This window comes from Perca fluviatilis, chromosome 1 (genome assembly GCF_010015445.1).
Source record: "Perca fluviatilis chromosome 1, GENO_Pfluv_1.0, whole genome shotgun sequence".
Taxonomy (NCBI): Eukaryota; Metazoa; Chordata; class Actinopteri; order Perciformes; family Percidae; genus Perca; species Perca fluviatilis.
In genome coordinates, this window is record NC_053112.1 from 36,839,549 (window position 1) to 36,862,267 (window position 22,719).

At 40.6% G+C, this 22,719-nt stretch overlaps 1 protein-coding gene across 1 annotated transcript; it reads right to left on the minus strand.

Annotated features, from left to right (window-relative positions):
• Window positions 1-6,326: 6,326 nt before the first annotated feature.
• On the minus strand, window positions 6,327-13,498 carry LOC120557515 (keratin, type I cytoskeletal 13-like). The gene is made up of 8 exons (XM_039797921.1): window positions 13,031-13,498; window positions 12,282-12,364; window positions 11,817-11,973; window positions 10,416-10,580; window positions 9,969-10,094; window positions 8,886-9,106; window positions 7,223-7,290; window positions 6,327-7,122 (listed from the first exon to the last, which is right to left on the minus strand). Exons 1-8 carry the CDS (start codon window positions 13,412-13,414, stop codon window positions 7,022-7,024), a joined length of 1,305 nt encoding a protein of 434 aa, XP_039653855.1. The 5' UTR covers window positions 13,415-13,498; the 3' UTR covers window positions 6,327-7,021.
• Window positions 13,499-22,719: the final 9,221 nt, after the last annotated feature.

Genomic DNA, 22,719 nt, shown 5'->3' on the forward strand with positions numbered 1-22,719 from the left:
CCACCACCACCACCTCCACCTCCCCACCACCTCCTCCTTCTCCTCCTCGGCGAGTCGTTTCGGCTGACAGCTTTTCCCGGAGCGTTTCCGAGCCACGCCTCACGCCATGGTCCGCGGGCGGAGCGGCAGCGGCTCTGGTGAATAGCGCGAGCCGCTCATGGTCGCAGGCACCCTCGGTTGTGCTTTTGTTTGTCCTCTCTGGGTGTTTTTCTCCCACCACGCTGTCGTCGTCGTTCCCCCCCCACCCCCCGCCGGCCCGCCTCTGCCCTCCACCGCCTGGATTCACGGGGAGCCCATGTCCGTTTTCTTCACGCCGGGAGTTGAGTCGAGCTGAGGGGGGGGGCCTGGATCACTCAGCTGGTCTGTCTGTGGTGCCGTCGTCGGAGTGGAGCTGGATGTTAGGGCGGTATAGGCGGAGTCCGTGTTGCCTCTCTCTCTCTCTCTCCTTCTCTCTCCTCTCTCCCCTCTCTCTTTTTCTCTCTCTCTCTCTCTCTCTCTCTCTCTCTCTCTCTCTCTCTCTCTCTCTCTCTCTCTCAGTCAATGGGATGCAACCCTCCTTTCCTTTTTTTGCGGAGGTTCGCTTACTCATGTGAGAATGGGGTCCTCACCATCATCACAAGATCAGCGTTTGCTGTGGCTGCACACACACACACACACACACACACACACACACACACACACACACACACACACACACACACACAAAAGTCTCGAAGACTCACCAGGGGTGGCGTTTAACAGCCATGACCAACCCTTATTGCCGATTCTCGCGATAATTAGTGTTTTGTCAATTCAAATAAATCAACAGGCTATTAAAGCGTGTTGATTTCCAACCACGTGGAGCCCACGTTGCAGCGGTTCAAGTTGTCTGTAGCCATCCGTCCATTCAGCACCATGGACAGCAGCTCGACTGAACAGCACCGTGTTCGCACAGATCTTTCCCTCTCGTTTCTTTGGAAGATTGCTGTTGGGCATTTAATTAAAGGGATAGCTTGAAGACAGGAAAGGCCAGAGGGAGAGGGATGACATGTAGCTAAGGGTCTCGGGTCGGATTCGAACCCGAGCCGCTGACAAGGACTCAGCCTACGTGGAGAGTAGGCTACACTCTACTGGGTTTAGCTAAAGGTCGCCCCGTTTCTTTGGTTTTCGGAGCTATTCGAATATCTAGGCTGCTAAATCTTTTGAATGCTTCCAACCAAAACAAAAAAGGTAATCAGTTAATCCTCCATTTGGCCACAATCCGTTGCAACTGTAGCACATATAGGCCTACTAGCACAGTTTAGTTGTATTCATGTTTTACTCTTTTGCCTGTGTATTTTGTATATGCCGCTTCAATAAATACGTGATACAGTATATACGTCTTGTCACTTTCATTATGTTTTATGTAGCCTTTATTACTCTGTTTTATTATGTTTAGCCTAGTCCTAGTTCTGTGTTTCACCTGGCTGCAAGACTTTTTCTTAGCTAAAACATTGTTTGCAATACAAACTCGATTGCCTTGTATTATGTTATTTAATGTAATCTATTATTTATTTATTTTCCGATTCCTACAGGGATAGTACACATTGATCAATATCAATGTTGGCAATGGCAGCCAAAATGCCATGTATCTACTGTTGTCCCTTTATCTAATCTTATCTTATCTTATCATATTATATTTTCTTGTATTTATTTATTTTTCTTACAGGTTAACTCGTTACTTTTTATTTCAACTCCACAATTGTATATTCCTATTTGTCACATTGGATAAGCCAAACAAATTGTAGGCTAAGTATAAGGCAGGCTTTAAGAGATCTACTTTTGCCTTCAGATCCAGACTCTCAGCTGGCACCGGTTTCTCCCCGATGACGTAATGCTGGGTGAGTGTCTGAATCCATCCAGCAGATGGCATTAACCCCGGCTCCTGCCACCCAGCCTCCGTCACGTGACGTCACCGCGGTACAGTCACCTCCGTGGTGACGTCAGCTTCCCGTGGTGCAGAATTTTGTCATCATTTCGGTCGTGACTGGGGACCACCAGCCCTGAGTGACACAGTCGTGCCACAGCAGAGCAGATCTGTGCTGCAGACCTCAGACTATAAATAAACCCGGAGGGCAGTCTGTAAGGACAGACAGGCCCGGCTCTTAATGGCTCTTCGCTTTACACTTGGGTTCAATCAGGTCTGTCAGCTCTGATAATGCCTGCCTTGGTAAACATATAGTAACTATAAGATCAAATGCACAGTCGTGAACTATTAAATGTCATATGTTAATGCACCAGAGGTGTTCTGAAAGTCAGCTTTTCACTGGTTTTTAATGCAGCTGAGGGGGTGGAACCACACGAAACTACATGTTTCAAAACTTTTCCCACATCTAGCCTATGTGTCTCCTCAGGGACAGACAGGGAAGGAATGACAAGTGTCCTGCATGGACTTGAGTCAGACCATGGAAATGTCATCGCTGAATAACGGTGAAATACAGAGAGAAACATAATTCACATAAGCACCTTGAAAGGCCCCTTGAGTGAAAAAAACAATTAAAAAACAGATTTACCTATCTTTAGCACCAATAGCACACATTCTACAGCTTTTTTATTCAGAATGAGTGCTCTCTCATTCTGCAGGGGATACTGAGCAAATACAAATATGTTCCTTGCTGTGCAAAACAAGAATTATTAAGAATCAAAGTGTTGAGGGTTGTTAGGTAGTCTTGGCGAGAGAGCTCCCTGCTGGATACCAGTGGCGATGCAGCAGTATACTTTATAAGTTTATTTATGATTACAACTTTTTTTAGATCAAGGGAATTGAGCAAAGTTTTTTTGTGTGTGTAAAAGGATTCAATTGCAGATTGACAGCATCCTCTAAAGAAAGAGGTTACGTCGCACATTTGTTATATTTACCATTTTGTAATATTGTGAAGAAGTAAGCCTGCAAAAAAAAAATGGATTCCGAGCATTGATATCATGTCTTCAATGTGAAAAAAATGTAATGCTGAAGAATCTGTCATTTTGACGCCCAAAATCAAATTTAAATAAGGTTTTATTTGTTTGAGTGGATTTAAAATAGAAACTGAGCTGAGTTCAAAAGTATCATGGGTGGGAACCTTGCACCCCAAACCCCCCTGTGATACTTCCAGAAGCTTTATCAAATGTGCTGTAGGTGACAGCATTCAAAACAACATTTGCTACCGTAATGTGTCTTTGTCTCGAGATTGTCACCAATACTTAGGTAAGCTAATGTGAAAGGGTTCTCTGCTGTTTGTGACTATCGGAACTGTAGTTTGTGACTATTGGAACTTATCAGTAATGATAAAATAATATTTTTATTAAGTTACATTCTGATCTGGAAGTACTGCTAACTGAATTCATTCCCACAGAAAGAGGTCGCCATCTCCAAGACTTTAATCAAGTGAACCTACCGACATCTAGTGGACAGATGAACACACTGCGTGTTCAGGGAGAGAATATAGGCTACTGTCAACCTTTCACCACTTACAAGTAGGGCTGGGTATCGTTCAAAAACTTTCGATACCGGTACCGATACCAATACTGTGACTTCGATACCGGTTCCTAAACGATACTTTTCCGATACCAATTTAATAACACAACAAGAAATTACACATTATGGCACGAATGTCTTTATTTATTTTTCAGCTCCTACTACAGTACAGGCCAAAAGTTTGGACACACCTTCTCATTCAATGCGTTTCCTTTTTATTTTCATGACTATTTCCATTGTAGATTCTCACTGAAGGCATCAAAACTATGAATGAACACATATGGAATTATGTACTTAACAAAAAAGTGTGAAATAACTGAAAACATGTCTTATATTTTAGATTCTTCAAAGTAGCCACCCTTTGCTTTTTTATTAATAAGGGAAAGAATTCCACTAATTAACCCTGACAAGGCACACCTGTGAAGTGAAAACCATTTCAGGTGACTACCTCATGAAGCTCATTGAGAGAACACCAAGGGTTTGCAGAGTTATCAAAAAAAGCAAAGGGTGGCAACTTTGAGGAATCTAAAATATAAGACATGTTTTCAGTTATTTCACACTTTTTTGTTAAGTACATAATTCCATATGTGTTCATTCATAGTTTTGATGCCTTCAGTGAGAATCTACAATGTAAATAGTCATGAAAATAAAAAAACGCATTGAATGAGGTGTGTCCAAACCTTTGGCCTATACTGTACATCAGCCCTGTTTCTGTGGTAACGTAGAGTTTTTCCTGCGTGCCTGTACGACTTGTAACGTTTGACAGCCAATCACAGACATTATTAGATCTTGGTAGAAGCTTTAGAGGCCTAAAAAGTATTGCACTCAGTAGCCAGCCCTACTTACGAGCTACTACAATGTGTTTGAGGTCAGTTACTGTAACGCCAGGTTGTGAAACGTTTGTTGAACAGTAGCCATTCTTGGCACACGTGACAGTGACAGGATAATTCTAAAAGCTAAAACAGTGAAATCGTAGCAAAAGTGGAGAAGTCATAAAGTCTGCAAACTGGTTCAGTGATTTCTGTTACAGAGAAATATCTAGCTGAAGTTTGCTAGTCTATATCCGCGACGTTCCACTTCCGGGATTGCTCCGTTCCCGCTGGAAATTCTGCTGGATTTCACTCATTTAGGCCGTTACCTTGGGCTTTCTTTGTGTTGGCATTTTAAACTCCAGTGGATTTGTGAGGACTATGGTTAACTGCTCCTCAGATCTCTGCAGGGTAAATCCAGACAGCTAGCTAGACTATCTGTCCTATCGGAGTTTTCTGTTGCAAGACTAAAACTACTTTTGAACGTACACATGTTCCACCAAAACAAGTTCCTTCCCGAGTAGAGGATGGATACCCTAACCGAGTCTGTCGGGACCCGTCGGGACCCTACGGGCCGGGCCGGGCCGGGTTTGGACAGATATTTAGAAATGATGTTGGGGTTGGGGTCGGGCTCGGTCACTTCAGTGCGATAAGGCATTGATCATTTTAAATTTAAAAAAGCTTATTATGTAGGTGCGCGCCTGTGTTAACGTGCGCTTGTTGCCCCGTGTGAGCTGATGCCTCATCTGTTGACATTTCTGAATGCCTTCCTACAGCTGCTTAATAAAAGCTTTCCACACAAACAAACGTAAGTAGAACAAGTAAGGGACTGTACAAAATGTATTTGAGGGGGAAGGAGGGCTGAACTTAATGTTGAATTTTCTTTTTTTTTTTTTTAAAGAAAGACCATCCCTGGTGTCATTATTTATGGTGTGGACCCTACCCTTGACCCCCTAGCTCTAGACTGTAACACAGGTGGCATGTTTGCACATAATTATTTAGTTGTATTAAATCTAGTTTTTTACAGTAAACCTCACAAGATATAAAATATGGGAAATGTAAATTCCCAACAGTCCTGAAGGTGGAACTGCAAAACCACTGAGTTAAGTGTGTTTTATTCATCATCATATTTTTCACATTAAATCATATAAGAATCTGTCAGTTTCTTTCATTTATGAATTTAAACACGAATACTATTAAATATACAGTACAGGCCAAAAGTTTGGACACACCTTCTCATTCAATGCGTTTCCTTTTTATTTTCATGACTATTTACATTGTAGATTCTCACTGAAGGCATCAAAACTATGAATGAACACATATGGAATTATGTACTTAACAAAAAAGTGTGAAATAACTGAAAACATGTCTTATATTTTAGATTCCTCAAAGTAGCCACCCTTTGCTTTTTTTGATAACTCTGCAAACCCTTGGTGTTCTCTCAATGAGCTTCATGAGGTAGTCACCTGAAATGGTTTTCACTTCACAGGTGTGCCTTGTCAGGGTTAATTAGTGGAAGTTTTTCCCTTATTAATAAAAAGCAAAGGGTGGCTACTTTGAAGAATCTAAAATATAAGACATGTTTTCAGTTATTACACACACTTTTTGCTTGTTAAATATAATAATTCCATATGTGTTCATTCATAGTTTTGATGCCTTCAGTGAGAATCTACAATGTAAATAGTCATGAAAATAAAAAGGAAACGCATTGAATGAGAAGGTGTGTCCAAACTTTTGGCCTGTACTGTATATGTTTACGATAGTGGGGGCAGTCACAGGCACTGTTTCAAATGTCAATTCAGATTATGAAATATAGGCTACTGATTCAACTGTAAATATACATTTGAGGAAAATGAGCCATTGCAGCGAAGCTGACGATTCATTGAAGAGTGCATTGAACAGAAAGATCTGTTGGTTAAATGAACTCTCACACTGTGGGCTTTTTAAAAAAAGAGTTGCACAGAGCATAAGGGTAAGCAGAGCTAAAAAAGGAAAATTCTCTCCGACTGTTAAAATATCAGGAAATGAATGTGTAACAGAAAAACAAGCAGAAGGCAGATGTTTATTCTCTTCAGAAAAAAAACTCCAAGATGCAAAAATCCCTTTCTCACACAAGGCCTATGGGAAGTGTAGTCTAAATTTACTTCACAGACACGTGGTAATCATCTTGACAATGGTCTAATTTCTTTATGGTCATTGTACTTGGATAGCATTTAATTTGACAAAAATATTTCACATATCATAAAGTGCACAAATATGTTCTATTACTTTTCTCACTGACACTTCCCCCTAAAATAAAAAAGATCCAAATTAGATAGGGGATATAATCTTTCTTTTATCATTCAGTAACTCTCAATTTTGCAAAAGTGCAATCCCTTTTTGGGGCTGACAACGCCGCCTAATGTGTACATTTGGTATTGCAGGAGGCATGTTAGAGGGGTGATATAAAACTAAAAAAGATGTAATTCAGGCACTGTATATAATCTGGCTCTTTCCTACATTTACACAATTATTCTTACAAATTCTTCTGTTCTGCTTATTTTAAATATTTTCTGACAATGAATCCAAATATCAACTAGAAATAAATTAGATGGATTTCAGCCCTGGGTGAAATAATCACACTTTTTCACGTTTGTTTGGCAGACTTTAGAATGGGTGTCAGAAACAAAAGCATGTACAGGAGAGCCTCTTGAAGCTCATTTCTCCTTTCACCCAGAGGTGCTGGGATCCAGTCTGTCTAGTTCTTGATGATCTCTGTGTCCTCTCCTACGGTGCGGGACACCACTTTTCCATCAACGATCTCCTCGATCACCACCTTCCTCCGCTGGGTTACGACGGCTGCAAACAGAAAGTCTCATCTTTAGTATATTTCTTTTGTTTTTGTTTTTACAAGCAAAGAGCTAAAAAAATAAAAAATTCTGCAGTGATGTAAACTTACGTTTGACTTCTTTGACCACTTCTTTCACTTCTTTGACCACAGTCTTTTGTACAGTGGCAACAGATTTACTAGAAGATAGACACAATAGTTACAATTAAAGGAAGAGAAAATGCAATTGGTCAAAAGAATAGTTTGACATTTTGGGAAACAGGCTTATAGATTTAGATGAGAAGATTGTAACATTACCTAGTTTGTTTATAATGTGTTAGTTTTCCCCAAATTTGACCAGCCTGTCCAGCTACACTCTAAGAAACATCTGTGTCTTAACAGTTGTATGTCTGTATATTTACATTTCATATTGCACTATGGGACATTTATCTGTGCTCCGACAACTAACATAGTTATTAACGTAGTTAACGTAGCTGTTCACAACACCGTTATCGTAAATTATTAACCAGCACTTGGATTAGCGAGAGTCAAAAGTGCCAAAATAAAGTGTTTAAAGAGTTGGGGAAAAAAGCGTTGAAAAGCCTTTAAAAAAGCATCATAGTGTCAAAGTGTCAAAAAGTGTCAAAAGGGTAAAAAAGAAATAAAAATAAGCTGCTTTAAAATTAATTGATGAACAGATTTTATTTCAGAAGTTTAATAACTGAGCAGCTTTGTATGAGATCATTTTAAATAACAGAACATGTTCTGTATTTTAACTGTAGTTTTTCATTACGGGACTAATGCTACGTTTACTCGTGCACAGCTGTCAGTTTTCAGAAAAGCTCAAGCCCACGTTAGCCAATCAGAATCCCCAAAATAGCAACAACAGCAGCAACGAATCACTTCCTCTCTCTTCTCTTCCTCGGCTGCCTAAACCTCCGGTTGTCTCAGTCTACATGCGGACGTGCAAACAAAGTTTTCCCAAATCTCCACTCTGGCCGGAGTTTTTAGAAAGAATCGTTTTCAGAGGAGAATTCTCTGTTTCTGTGTAAACGAAGGACACAAACCAAGGGAACTGTCTCCGTTTTTCTAAATAACCGCGACGTGTAAACGGGGTAAAAGTCCAGGTAATGAACAACTTTTGCTGTTATTTTACGGATCTATTTTTTAGAGTGTAAAGATATACTATACTGTACTAAATCATACCATATTATGTTAATATGTTATATTGTCTCACCACATCCTATGTTATATTTCTATTTTGCTATGTTAATACAGACACTAAGTACCATTACCTAATCCCAGTGTACATAATTCTTGGGTTTGCTGTTTACATATATTCTAGACTGGCTGCTATTTATTTATCTATCGTACCTATCACTTTTAACTTTTTACCTCATAACTTTGCCTTTAATGGCTCTTATATAGTTCACTTTTTTTCTTTTTTTTTTGCTTCTTCAGTACTCTTATACCAGTTGTATATGCCTCCTATTGTATTTCTTATTTTATTTTGACTTCTGTATTTATCTGTACTCATTTCTGTCTTGTGCTGCTGCAGTATCTGAATTCCCCCCTCTGGGGGATCAGTAAAGGGGTTATCTTATTTGATCTTAAATCACCAAAATCCAGGATGGTTTCATTATTCTGATGTAACAGTATGTATTTTGCTTTATAATGTTTGCTTATGTTTGTCTTGTGTTGGACCCCAGGAAGAACAGTCTTCACTACGGTGAATGGGGATCCTTAATAAACAATTTGTTTGTGACAATCATCTCCTGAAAAGAATCCCTCTTACTTTGAGTCCTCTCCGTCCAGCAGTCTCCTGTACTCGGCGATCTCCATCTCCAGCCGGGTCTTGATGTCGAAGAGCACCTGGTAGTCGTTGCGCTGCCTCTCGATGTCCTGCCTCATCTGTCTGAGCTCCTCCTCCATGGAGTTGACCATGGCCTGGAGCTGGCTCAGCTTCAGGCTGTAGCGGGACTCCGTCTCCGCCAGCTGGCCCTCCAAGGCAGATTTCTGCACGGGAGGAGAGAAAAAACAAAAGGGGGAGATATGAGAATTTACTGAGCACTAATTGCTTGTTTTATAACTCCCTCTTTCCACTAAAGTTGCCTCAGGTGTGAAAACTAAACTGAGTGATAAAGCCGTTACTAACAATGACTGACAGGTTTATTGGCTTAGTGATATGCGTGTTTAGTCAAACAGGTTGCACACATCAGAGAAGAAAGACTTGATGTTGAGCAATGCAACAGGTTAGAAAGATTTATGGGTAACACTTTACTTGAAGGTATCTACATAAGAGTGACGTGACACATGAACTCTAACCCTAACCATAACCATAACTTGTCATGACAAAAACCGAATGACACTGTCTGACAGAAGCGTTATGTCATAAACGTTTATGACTTGTTTATAACGTTTATGACACGTTCATGACAGTGTCATGTCACTCTTATGTAGATACCTGCAAGTAAAGTGTAACCGATTTCTGTTGTATTGTGGTGAAAAAGTAGGGCTGCGCGATATGAGGAAAATGTGCGCTATGCGATAAACGGATGCTAAAGTGTACTTCGGCCTTTCAGCATTCTGCTAAAATACAACAAAATTGCTTGTTGAATTTGAAAAAGAAATTAAAGGGAAAGCATTTCCAGCATTATGTTATTGAACAAATTGAACATTAAAGGCACAAAAAAATTTCAAAAGTGCAGTTTTCTACTAATATTTTAGTTTTTCGCGATAAGCCACAGCCTTTCGCGATGTGTTTATCGCGCTGACAATAGAAGAAACGATATCCTGTGCAGCCCTATGAAAAAGTGCTGCATGAAAATGTGTATCACAGTACGGACTTGTGCGTGCGTGCATGTGGGATCTGAATTACCAGGCTGTGCTGGGACTGCAGCTCAATCTGCAGGGACTGCAGGGTCCTCTTGAGATCGTTGATCTCACTTCGGGAGGTCTGGAGGGTCTCTGTGCTGGTCGCCACCTGACTGTTCAGTTCGTCAAACTGGAAGACATGACATTGGACATGAATTTTGTTAAAATGCTATTCAGGATATTTGGCAATCGCTTGATGTTTAGGACACATGGGATGAGATGAGTAGAGCTGTAACAATTCCAAATGTTGCGGTACAATTAACAGTCTCAGAAATAATTGCGATTAACAATATAATTGTCTCTTTCAGTCAAATATAAAAATCTTTATTTATTTATTGCTTTTTTGTGAATTCCAGGATACATTTTTTGGGCATATCACTGCTACGAATGTATAATATGCATATTGAATATAATATAATATGAACATAATGTATGGTCTCGTTCCCCTCACCTTGCCCTTGTACCAGACCTCCATTTCGCGGCGGTTCTTCTCAGTGATGCCCTCGTACTGAGATCTGATCTGTTCCAGGGTGCTGGTCAGGGTCTCCTTAGGACTGGCGTCCATCTCCACGTTCACAGAGCTGGCGCTAACATGGGAACGCATAGCTGCCATCTCCTACAGGTGGCCAAACAGAGTCAAAGGTCAGGTGTGGTACAATAAAAAACCCACATGAAGCTTATGGTGGCTAAAGTTAGCAAGCGTCAGCAACAGGGCTTTATATTGACACCTGCCAAATGTTACTAGCCAATTTGTGTGGTGATGAATGAAGCGAATAACCCTGTAACTGTTTTGATCAGCTGGCTGCAGAAACGATGTGCCAGATTGGTCTGTTTTCCGCCAAGAAATTTGGGCGGTTTTGTGTGTGTTTGGCTTGGAAACGTAATCTTTTTCTGGCAACACTGCTTGTTGTACTAATCCTACGTTGAACACTGTGCGGTGACGTGTTGTACAACCGCCGACTACGTGCCTAACGTGCACAATAGATTAAATTAAGTAGTAAAGTTATTAACATTTGTTGATATTAGTAAAACTTTGGCTACAGGAAGATCTGATGACTGATAGGCTGGTAACTTTAAAAATGTACTTAGCCATGTTGGCTGGTGATTAAAAAAAGTAAAATCAAAGGCCTGGTCAGCAAACTTTAAATGGATATGACATTACTAAATCAGTTCACTGACTTTATTACTCCTTTTTACTTGTGCTGCTGTTTTACATACATGTTAGAATTGACCATTTTGAAGTCGCCCCCTTGTGGCAAACGTGGCCGCTGTTCAGCAAAACTTAAGGTTCACTTTAATGCATCATTTCTCAAAATGAACCCTTGGTTTAAGTGTAAGTATCTTTCCCATTGATGATCATTTAAGGAGATCTTTTTCAGCATCTATAAAACAGGCTAACATCTGAGATGGCACCTGGATCGTGGTGACACCCAACTGATATTACTACTATTAGGCATAGTTCTATTATCTTTACTGTTATTATAATTTCCATCATGTCATTCTATTATTCCCACTGCTATAATTATTATGAGTGATATTTCTGTATTTATTGTGATTAGGAATGTCTGTCTGTCTCTCTCTCTCCCAACAAGTGTTGCATTACCTGTTGTTTGCACATATGCTTAAGACAACATTGGGAGGCATTTAGCAAACAGTTGACTAACTGTCGCATGAACATTGTTTACCTTCTGCTCTCTGGAACCGTACCTGTAAGACTGTCCGAAGGAAATTTCCTTCTGATCATGTAAAGAAACTATCTATACACTGAAAAGATTTGTTGTCTATCGCAGAGGATTGGTCACGTGAGTTCACCGAGATGGTGTGATGCTATTCCTAACAGTGGAACTCTCACCTCTTCGTGGTTCTTCTTCAGGTAGACAAGCTCCTCCTTCAGGCCCTCCACCTGCATCTCCATGTCAGACCGGGCCATGGTCAGGTCATCCAGAACCTTGCGCAGTCCGGCAATGTCCGCCTCCACTGACATGCGTACCGCCATTTCATTCTCAAACCTGTCAAGAAAAAGACATGGAGGTTCATGTTGCTGCACACACTAAATTTGTGTTACTACCAACAATAAAATGAAATGTGAAGCTCCACTAAAACCAGTTACACCAGTTTTATCGCTCTGTTGACAGTCACATCCCTGTGATAATATGTCTACATAGCTTTGAACTACTGAACAAACGCGGTATCGTGTTAAAAGGCTGCAGGTTCTGGCATCTGTCAAAGTAGTCTCGACTGTCTAGACTTTATAAACGCTATGATTAGGTTTTTACCACACAGCGCTGATAGTTTTTGACATAACCTTTCTACTCACTTCATTCTGAAATCCTCCTGTGCCAGTCTGGCATTGTCAATCTGCAGCATCAGCCTGGCATTGTCCTGTGTGGCAGCACCAATCTAAAAAAGAAGAGAAGCATTGTCAGTGGTTTCTTATCTACATATAATACAGCCACAAATGTGTGTGTGTGTGTGTGTGTGTGTGTGTGTGTGTGTGTGTGTGTGTGTGTGTGTGTGTGTGTGTGTGTGTGTGTGTGTGTGTGTGTGTGTGTGTGTGTGTGTGTGCCCCACTATCTACAATGTGGGCTGGGAGGGTTTTGTTGATCTGCAAAATAGTTTTCTTTACCCCTGACAGTTATCACATTTGCTCATCAAGTGTAAGATGTCACTCTTGGAAGTGGTAATAAAAAATAAAAATAAAAATTAAAAAAAAGGAGCTTTATTGGTTTTAAGCGCTCCAACTAACTTTCTAACATCAATGGACAGGCACATAGCATATATGTTGTTCCTGATATTTTATGATAACTGAGAATGATACTGCTGACTAGACTTAAATAGTGAGTCAGCATACAGTAAATTATTGAGGACTCATTATGGTGGGACAATATGTAATAAGAAATAAAAGATTTTCTATAATGGGTTGTATTCTAATCTGTATAAAGTTTTATCATAAAACAATTTTTTTTTTGTGGTCGTCGTTTAATTACAACAATGGCTAGAGGTACGTTTAGAGACGGGGTAAAAGCATGTATTAACATGGTGGTACAGTAGTAGGATTGAGCTCACCTTTTTGCGCAGGTCGTTGATGATTGCCTCATACTTGCTGTAGTCCCTGACGGTGGGGGTCTGCTTGTCGTACCACTCGCGGATTTGACGCTCCAGCTGCGTATTGGCGGACTCCAGAGAGCGCACTTTTTCCAAGTAGGTGGCCAGGCGGTCATTGAGGTTCTGCATGGTCACTTTCTCGCTGCCTGAAACGGAGACACTTCCACCGGCGCCTCCGGAGCCACCGAGGGCTTCTGCCAAGCCAAAGGAAGCGCCGAGGCTGTTGGAGGCGTAGGACACCCGGACGTTTTGACGACCTGCGCCGCCATGGACGCTCATAGCCCGCCGGGGGCCTGCCATAGAGGACACGGACATGCTGGGATACCCTGATAGATACATGCTCATGGTGACGAACTGTTCTGACTCACGTGCAGCGTTCACTGAAACTTGTCAAAGCCCAAGAGTGGTGCGGAGGAGATGGTGCTGAGGCAGCCCGGGAGATGGGTTTTATAGCCACCTCCCTGGAGGTGGGAGCGGCCGACAGGTAGGAAGAAAGATGCTGCTCGCTATCACAGGTGTGACCACACTGGGCGTGGTGGGTTGCCATTCAGGTTTACTGCCATAACGGCTGGCAGGACACACAGGCGTGAGATGCATGCTTTCCACTTGTCACCTTTAATTAAGTCGGTCTGATACATTTAATTTCAGGCAGATATAGGCAGACTCTGACACATAGTAAGACCATGCTGAAGTTAGCTTCCGAATCTTTAGCCCCTCTGGGTTAATGTAGCCTAATTAAAACTTTGAACATTTCCTCAAATATTAAAAACCTAAGTCAGTACTTAAAGGTGCTGTAGGTAGGATTGCGAAGAGCCAGGACTTAGCCAAAAAATTTGAACATCGACAACTTCTCAGTCCGCTAAAGCCCAAAACGGTCTCCTATAAGCCCCTCCCCCCACAAGGGAGAATGAATGCGTGTGCATGAGCAGTGATTGACACGCAGTTAGACACCCCCCCTGGCCTTGATTGGAGCATCTGAACAGGGAGCGGTGGATTTTTGCAAATCCCACTACAGGCTGGAGGTGGTGCCTGTAGTGGGATTTGTAGTAAGTTTTTATTACCTGCTTCATGTAGTTCTACTGGAACATAGGTCAGTTTCAGCAAATATGACAGAAAGGTAGTTTTATAAGTCTTACCTACTGCACCTTTAATTGTAGCTGTATGACTGAAATCATTTCATAAGTTTGTCCACATATTCTGGTTTTAAAAGCCAAAAGCGAGCCTTGCTAGCAGCTGTGTGAGGCTATATACGGATGGGGGCTTTTAGCTAAATACTATCATCTGCATGCTACTGCTTACAGTGACAATGCTAACATGCTACTGTTTAGCAGGTGTAATCTATAATGCTTAGTGTGTTAGCATGCTAACATTTGCCACTTAGAAAAGTAGTAGACAAACAATTTTTGTTTTTTAAGATTATTTTTTCAGCTTTTTAAAATGTTATTTGATATTGACATAACTAGTAAATGGACAGGAAGGCAGGGAGAGCGGGAGGGGATGACACTTGGTGCGCACTCTCTACCATGTGAGCTAGAGATCACCCCACATTTTTTAGCTGATGGCGGCGCTAGACAAAAAGTCAAAGGATCAGCAGGCTTCATCCTTTGCGGACCGTGAATGTTTTTACAAAATGCATTGACAATAACAAATGCTTTAGTGTGTAACGTTAACTGTTTTGCATTAACAAACGTCAGTTCCATTCAAGCCATCGCCAAATGAGTTGATACAAAGCTAAGACTATCATCTCCACACAACTCTCTCTGGATTTCTCAGTATGGATATGTTCAGAAGATTGTGTCGTCCGAGATAATGACCTCTTCTGAAGAGTCCATCATGTTTTTTTAATCCTCTGTGTCCTCCTTGGTTACAAGCAATTGTGTGGAGGAGGGCTGGGGGTGGCTTGTATCATGTGGATGCGCTGACAATTTTGTTGTCATTACTTAGAATTCCTCATGGGGGAGACAGAAACTACGCACTTATAGCTTTAAGATATTACAGGTGACCAAAATGTTGGACCGACCAAGCAGCAACCTCGGGTGCTGAAAAATGAAGCCAAAAACTGTTTCTCGAATGGCCACTTGAGGCAGCACATTTTTGGATAAGCCTAGAGCATGGATGTATTTAGAGAGGCCTAGAGTAATGCAAAGTTAGGCACTGCCAAGATGGCGACAGCCAGAGCCGCCCACACTGAGCTTCACAATGGCTGCGTCTGAAATTCCATACTAACATGCTATTTAGTAGGCTAACAGTATGTGAGATGTTTTAGTATGCCCGAAACCTTAGTATGAAACCAATAGCACACGAACTACATACTATTTCAGTTAAGATATTACAGTATGCAATACTGGACATTACGCCGGCATAAGTATCCCACAATGCAATGCGGTAGTAACGACAACGTTCATAACAGACAAACGGACAGCAACCAAGGAGCTCTGTAACGTCGTTAACGCTGTAATTTACATTTCTACATATTTAAACGACTGATGGTCTAGTTAGTCACCTCTTTTAGTAATTTAAGCATTATCTGGCGATGCCGCTAGAGAGGAGGTCGGAAGAGGTTACCATGGTTACGCGTCTTCAACGGCAAGGAGGTTCTCAGGAAGTGATGTTGAAAATTGCAGCTTAGTGCGTCGGAAAAGATACACACTACTGTTTATTTACACAAAAGTATGTTGAACGATAGTATACATATTGAGTATGTAGTGAGTATGCAATTTCGGACGCAGCGAATAGCTCTTCAGAAACCTATGGGTGACGTCACAGAAACTACGTCTATGTTTTATACAGTCTATGGAACTGACCAACTGACTAACATTGCCATTCCTGAATAGAGCTGTAATCAGGCCTTAAAAGTTAGGCCCGACAAGGCCCGAGCCCGACAAGTACATTTTGATTGACAGCTTTTTAAAAGCCCGTAAAATGATAGAAATTAAGACCGAACCCAAAGATCTTCAGCTCTATTCCTGAAGCCACAGAGCTAGCATGGATAAAAAAAGTTGAGTTAACTTTTGCAGAGCGGTAGCGGAGTTTCAATTGTACAAAGCAGTCTGTAAAACCCAGCGTTAGAACATTAGAGCTAACGGCTGCTCTCTCTCTCTCACTCGCGCCCGACATACTGCAGCGTCATGAAGATCGCTCTCTTTCTCTGTCTTTTTTCTGTCTTTTTTTTAAATGAGTCATAACAAGAAAGTAAAACCTAACTTTACTTTTAATGATCTTAAACAAAGAGAAAATGTTCTCCCCTCGTCTGAAAATGGTCATAAATCAATGCAGGAGCAGCCTACTTCCTTGTTTACTGCTGCATTGAAACGCTTGGTTACGTTGTAACTAGAGATGGCCCAATACCACTTTTTTGCTTCCCGATACCAATTCCGATACCTGAACTTGCGTATTGCCCGATACCGAGTACCGATCCGATACCGAGTACCGATCCGATACCAGTGTGTCATATATTTTATTATGTTTTAACAGCTGTATGCTACTATCCCTGTATGGATGTGATATGATTTCTATCTCTGTTGTCGGTCTGGCTCAGGTTAAACTCTTTGTGAAACATGAACAAACACAAACAATGAATGCCATAGAACTTTCTTTTATTATGCAGTTTGGCAGTCAGTTATAATGGAAAAATAACATAAATAAACTACTTTAAGGTAGATTTTCTTTAGGGCTTTATTACGGGGTATCGGATCGGTGCATAAACTCCAGTACTTCCCGATACCAATACCAGCGTTTTAGGCAGTATCGGAGCCGATACCGAGGTATCGGAACATCTCTAGCTGTAACCTTGGTTCTCTGAGTAAATACTAAACTTAGCACAAAAAGTAAGGAAATTTGTGTTTGGTAGATTATTTCTCTGTGGTAACAATGCTTTTTGGCAATAAATCTTATACTGTTGTAAAGCCTGTTTAGTTCCATTTCAAATATTGCCCCATTTGTAAGGAACATGCATTTGTGGGATGAGCAGCAGCGCTGAGTATGTGGGTTGCGCCCATGAAACATTTGCCAAATCTTCTCTGCCAATGCCAAACAGCTTATTCTGCCATTGACTCGTTTGGTGTTTGGTGGATTGGATGATTGAAGTTTGAAGAAACAAGACATATTGGCAATTTTAACAAACAGGAGCCTCGGTAGTGTGTGGAAGAACCATACACAGCCACAACAGCCTGGCACCTCCTCCTCATGCTGGTCACCAGCCTGGTCACACGCTGCTGTGGGATGGCATCCCATTCTTCAACCAGCATTTGTCGCAAGTCAGCCAATGTGGTTGTGTTGGTCACTCTGGCACGAACAGCACGCCCAAGCTGATCCCACAAGTGTTGAATGGGGTTGAGGTCAGGACTGCTGGCAGGCCATTCCATCCTCCCCACACCCACATTCTGGAGGTAGTCTAGGATAAATCCCGCTCTGTGGGGGCGAGCATTGTCATCTCTGAGGATAGAGTTCGGTCCCAGACTGTGGAGATATAGGATGGCCACTGGTTGCAGAATCTCATCTCTAGATCTCTCTGCATTGAGATTGCCTTCAATGATGACAAGCCTTGTTTTTCCAGTGAGGGAGATGCCGCCCCACACCATCACACTGCCTCCACCAAAAAGTGTTGGTCTATCGATGCAGCAATCAGCATAGCGTTCTCTGCGTCTTCTCCACACTTTGACCCTATGATCAAACTACCGTATGCAGACTCTGGACTCATCACTGAACATAACGTTCCTCTAGTGTCAATAGCAACAGCAAAATAACCTGTTTGGCAATGGCAGAGAAGATTTGGCAAATTTTTCATGGGCGCAACCCACATACTCAGTGCTGCTGCTCATCCCACAAATGCATGTTCCTTACAAATGGGGCACCATTTAACAGGTGGTATAAGATTTATTGCCAAAAAGCATTGTTACCAGAGAAATAATCTACCAAACACAAATTTCCTTACTTTTTGTGCTAAGTTTATATATGTCTTTAATAAACAAGTGAAAGGGCCGACCGTTTAAACAGTGGACTACTCAACAAATGTTACCCAGCTCAACAAATTGGATTTGACCCCTTTGAATTAAATATCATTTTTTAACATTACTTAACTGAAAAAGGAATGCAAAAGAAAAGGATAAAAAAGACACGCACATCCCTGGTGCCAAGGGGATTGTTGCTGGATCAGAGGGATATCATGGAAAACAAATAGATCCGACAAAGATAGATTTCTATGAAACAGTATTCTTCACATGACCATCTGCTGCCAAGGTGATTAAAAAGGTGTTGGCACACTTACTCAAAGAGCAAACAGTAGACGGTGCCCTACCCTGCCTAAAGGATATTTACACCAGGCGCTGCATGAAAAAAGCTAGGAGAATCATTAAAGATCAAAATTACCCAGATAAGGATACCCCCCCCCCCACCACCACTACCACCACCACCACAATCATGCACAAGTCAAAGGAGCTGATGGGATTACATTTCACTGATTTCTGTGGCAAATACCAGTAATTGCTCAGAAAACATATTTGTTCCAGTGTTGCTACTTCAGGCTGCTGCTGTTGCATAATATGTTATAGCTTTTTGTACTCTCAGATTTATGTCTCAATTAGAATGACATCAAATGTTTGATCAGCAACTTGACCATGCTTGCACGTACATTTTCATAAACTCCAAACGTGGTGAAGAGTAAATTATGACATTAAAGCTTTAGTGCGTAACTTTTTGATATTGATGAACGTCCCTCACATTCAAGCCATTGTCAAATGAGTTGCTACAAAGCTAATTAAGACTATTAGCTCCGCACAACTCTCTCTGTATTTCTCAGTATGGCTATGTTCACAAGATTGTGGCGTCCAGTAACTACGCACTATAGCTTTAAATGGTAATTGGCCTACTATTTATTCCTGTTTTACTTGATCTTCAATCTCACTCATTCTGTGAAATGTCTTGCAGAGCAGCTAATATGACCATTTCTCACACGGTGGCCTTGTGTGCAATGGGTTCTTAAGATGGCCTTTACGTATAGCGAATCCATGTTTTCATAAGCCCGCAAGAAGTTGTTGGGTTGATGGAAATGTGTTTGATGCTCTACAAACAGACCTCAAACATAATTTTTCAAGACTAAATATCAACACAGTGCTGCTGATATTTGAGAATGCCTCGTCATTTCAAATTGAGGTTTTCTTCTATGTTACGGTATTTTCTACTTCTGCTATAATGATATAGTTATAGTTGATTATAGTCCCTGAGGATACTTTATTTGTCTTTACATCTTAAAATGCACTTTTTAGCTAGCCAAACTCTGAAGTAGGATTTTACTAAACATGAATAGTTTCTGTGCTTCCTCCACAATCCCCTTTTACAGAAAGACAGAGGTCTGCAATTGTCCTTCAGATAAAAATCATTCTTATGCCATGTTGTGGTTTGATGACATCCAGGCAGGCCAATCTGTCAGCACATTTTAATTCAAGTGACCCTGACCCACAACGGGTGTATTGCAGAAACTAGTCACGGAAAACATGACAATATAGGCTAGTGTCTGACCCCCCCAGTGGCAGACGCACAAGACTGGGATGTTGTATTGGGATCCAGGACGACTGGATGAAGTGTGTTAAGATATTTACAAATTAGACATTACACTCATGTGTAGTAATCCTTCCCTTTCTGTCTGCTACCAAGTTTGTAATGCCTATCAACTGTGGAAAAATAAGGATTTGCAGTACTGGTAAAAATTGATGTTGGCAGCAACAGCCCTGGACTATATTATTGTATTTTTTTATAGCAGCTACCAAGCGGCCTTGTTTTAAATTCTGAAGATTACTTTGAAACTGAGTTGGCTTCATTTCCCATGAAACCTGTGTGTTCTCATTGCCGCAGAAAATTATAAAAACACGTCTATATATAATTTTAAAGGATTTGTAACCAGTGTGGACCATGTGAAACGGTTCACTTACAAGTTGCGGGTGTTATATTAGAGTGAATGGGTTGACTTTAATCAGGCGAGTCGCTCGAATGACGGCCGCCATGTTGCGCCTCCATCTTTAAATAGATTAGCCAAAGAGGGACATACCTCCGCATTTCACCCTCTTACACCTATTGGCACCGTGACGAATGCCAGGGGGAGATTACTCGCCAGGGAAGCGAAAAAGAGAATTAAAACGACAACGTGACAGGCAAAGCAACAAGACCAAAGTTAATATTGGAGTGGCTAGGACAGCTGCGTGGAAACGATGGAGAGAGCTAACTTTGGATTCGGACCCCGTAGGAGGAAGGGCTACAAAGTAATATTCAGTTGGTTGTCATATACAATTTCACCGCTAGATGGGAGAAATTCTTACACAATGTCGCTTTAAGGCAAATAGAAAAGTCATCACATAAGCTTTGTTTATATACCGAAATTTGTCTAAAAACACAGAGGCTCAAACTAGAGTTAATCAAAGACTAAGGTTAAAAAGGAAAATTAGTGTTACACCAACTAATATGTATTTACAACTATGGTGAAACTAACACAGGAGCTGAAACTATTCAATTCTATTTATTCAAGAAGGGGACTGTGCAAATGAATAAAATGCATAATTATATATGGGTTAAAAATGCCAGAATTAGCCAAAAGGCTATTTTCCATAGACTCTGGCTTCGATGTTAAAAAGGCTTTTTAAAATACAAGAAAGAAAGAGACAACACAAGCAGAACTAGGATTTAACCCACATGTTATCCTCGGGTCAAATTTTATATTAGAAAATATGGGATGTCGAAATAAGCGCCGTGTTTACTTAAGAAATGTTCTTAAGTAAATGTACTTAGTTACATTCCGCCCATGCTCAAGCGCAGCTCAGGTCCCTGTATCATTCTACACCACCTGTGCTGTCGCAGAATGCCATGATAATACGGTGGCCGGGAAGTGCAATGCAACATTACAAAGAATGAAACACTTTTACAAAGCTCGAGACAAATTTACATTTTGGAAAACAAATTTACATTTTGGAAAACAAATTTACATTTTGGAAAACAAAATAACATTTTAGAAAACAAATTTACATTTTGGAAAACAAAATAACATTTTAGAAAACAAATTTACATTTTGGAAAACAAAATAACATTTTCGAAAACAAATTCTACGTTAGAAAACAAATTTACATTTTGGAAAACAAAATAACATTTTCGAAACAAATTTACGTTTTAGAAAACAAATTTACATTTTGGAAAACAAAATAACATTTTAGAAAACAAATTTACATTTTCGAAAACAAATTTACATTTTAGAAAACAAATTAACAAGATGCAAAACACTTTTACCAGTCCGGAAACAAATTTACAAATGACAGATTCTTCACGGGAAAGGGAATGTACCACATACCGGAAGTGATGAGGTGTTGTTGGTGAGCGCAGTCAATTTGTGTTGTTGTGAGTGAGTATATGGCGTGGAATGAAGTTTATGGTGACTTTACGCGTGGTCGGTGTTTTGAGTTTTTTAAGGACGCGGACCTGACGGGAAACATTGGGAAAAACAGGGAACGTATCGACAGCCGCGGCCGGATCGGCTAAGCAGCGGGGGGGCAGCTGAGTCCGTCTGCAGCTGCAGGACCTGGAGCTCACTGCCCATTCCTGGGAGCCAAAACGACACCACGCAGCTGGAGACCCAGGCCGTATTGGTGGGCCCGCTGGAGAAGGGAAGCCCGGGAGAATCAGATCCAGGACTGAGCGGAGCGGACTGTCACAGCCTGCTGAAGTTTAAATCACAGGTTTCCTAAAGGGAGTCTGGCGGGACTCGGACTGTGGACGACGAAACACGACTTAAAGTCTCGTTAAATAAATAAATACATGCAGAAATAAATGAATCATTAGTGGGGGAGTGAGCCTGGACATTTCAGTCTGTTTAAACTTCACTTTGAAGCAGAACCTCTTAGTTCAGAAGGGTGAAGTTTCCGTTTGTACTCATATCTGTGAACTGATTATAATAAATATTCTTTGTATTAACACCTTAATTAGTCTCTTTGTCTTTTGTTTAAAAAAAACTAGAACATCGCATGAGATTTTGACGATTTATAGTGATTTTATTTCCGTTAGACCTTTGCCTACATTGACGCTGATGCATTAAGGACGGCCCATAGACAGTATATAAGGCAGTGCCTCCCCTGTTCCAAGATGGCGGCTCTATTGACGCATTCGATCCATAACTGCCGTAGTCAAGGCGACATGTATACAACACCTCATCACTTCCGGTATGTGGTACATTCCCTTTCCGTGAAGAATCTGTCATTTGTAAATTTGTTTCGGGACTGGTAAAAGTGTTTTGCATCTTGTTAATTTGTTTTCTAAAATGTAAATTTGTTTTCTAAAATGTTATTTTGTTTTCCAAAATGTAAATTTGTTTTCTAAAATGTAAATTTGTTTTCGAAAATGTTATTTTGTTTTCCAAAATGTAAATTTGTTTTCTAAAATGTTATTTTGTTTTCCAAAATGTAAATTTGTTTTCTAAAATGTAAATTTGTTTTCGAAAATGTTATTTTGTTTTCCAAAATGTAAATTTGTTTTCTAAAATGTTATTTTGTTTTCCAAAATGTAAATTTGTTTTCTAAAATGTTATTTTGTTTTCCAAAATGTAAATTTGTTTTCTAAAATGTAAATTTGTTTTCTAAAATGTTATTTTGTTTTCCAAAATGTAAATTTGTTTTCTA

Bases quoted from the DNA above. Each gene is read 5' to 3' on its own strand.
- LOC120557515 (XM_039797921.1), bottom strand. From the start codon at position 13,414: ATGAGCATGTATCTATCAGGGTATCCCAGCATGTCCGTGTCCTCTATG. The intron at 10,095-10,415 runs GTGAGGGGAACG...CATGTCTTCCAG, and splicing joins AGGTCTGGTACAAGGGCAAG to TTTGACGAACTGAACAGTCA. The intron at 7,123-7,222 runs GTAAGTTTACAT...TTCTGTTTGCAG, and splicing joins AGTGGTCAAAGAAGTCAAAC to CCGTCGTAACCCAGCGGAGG.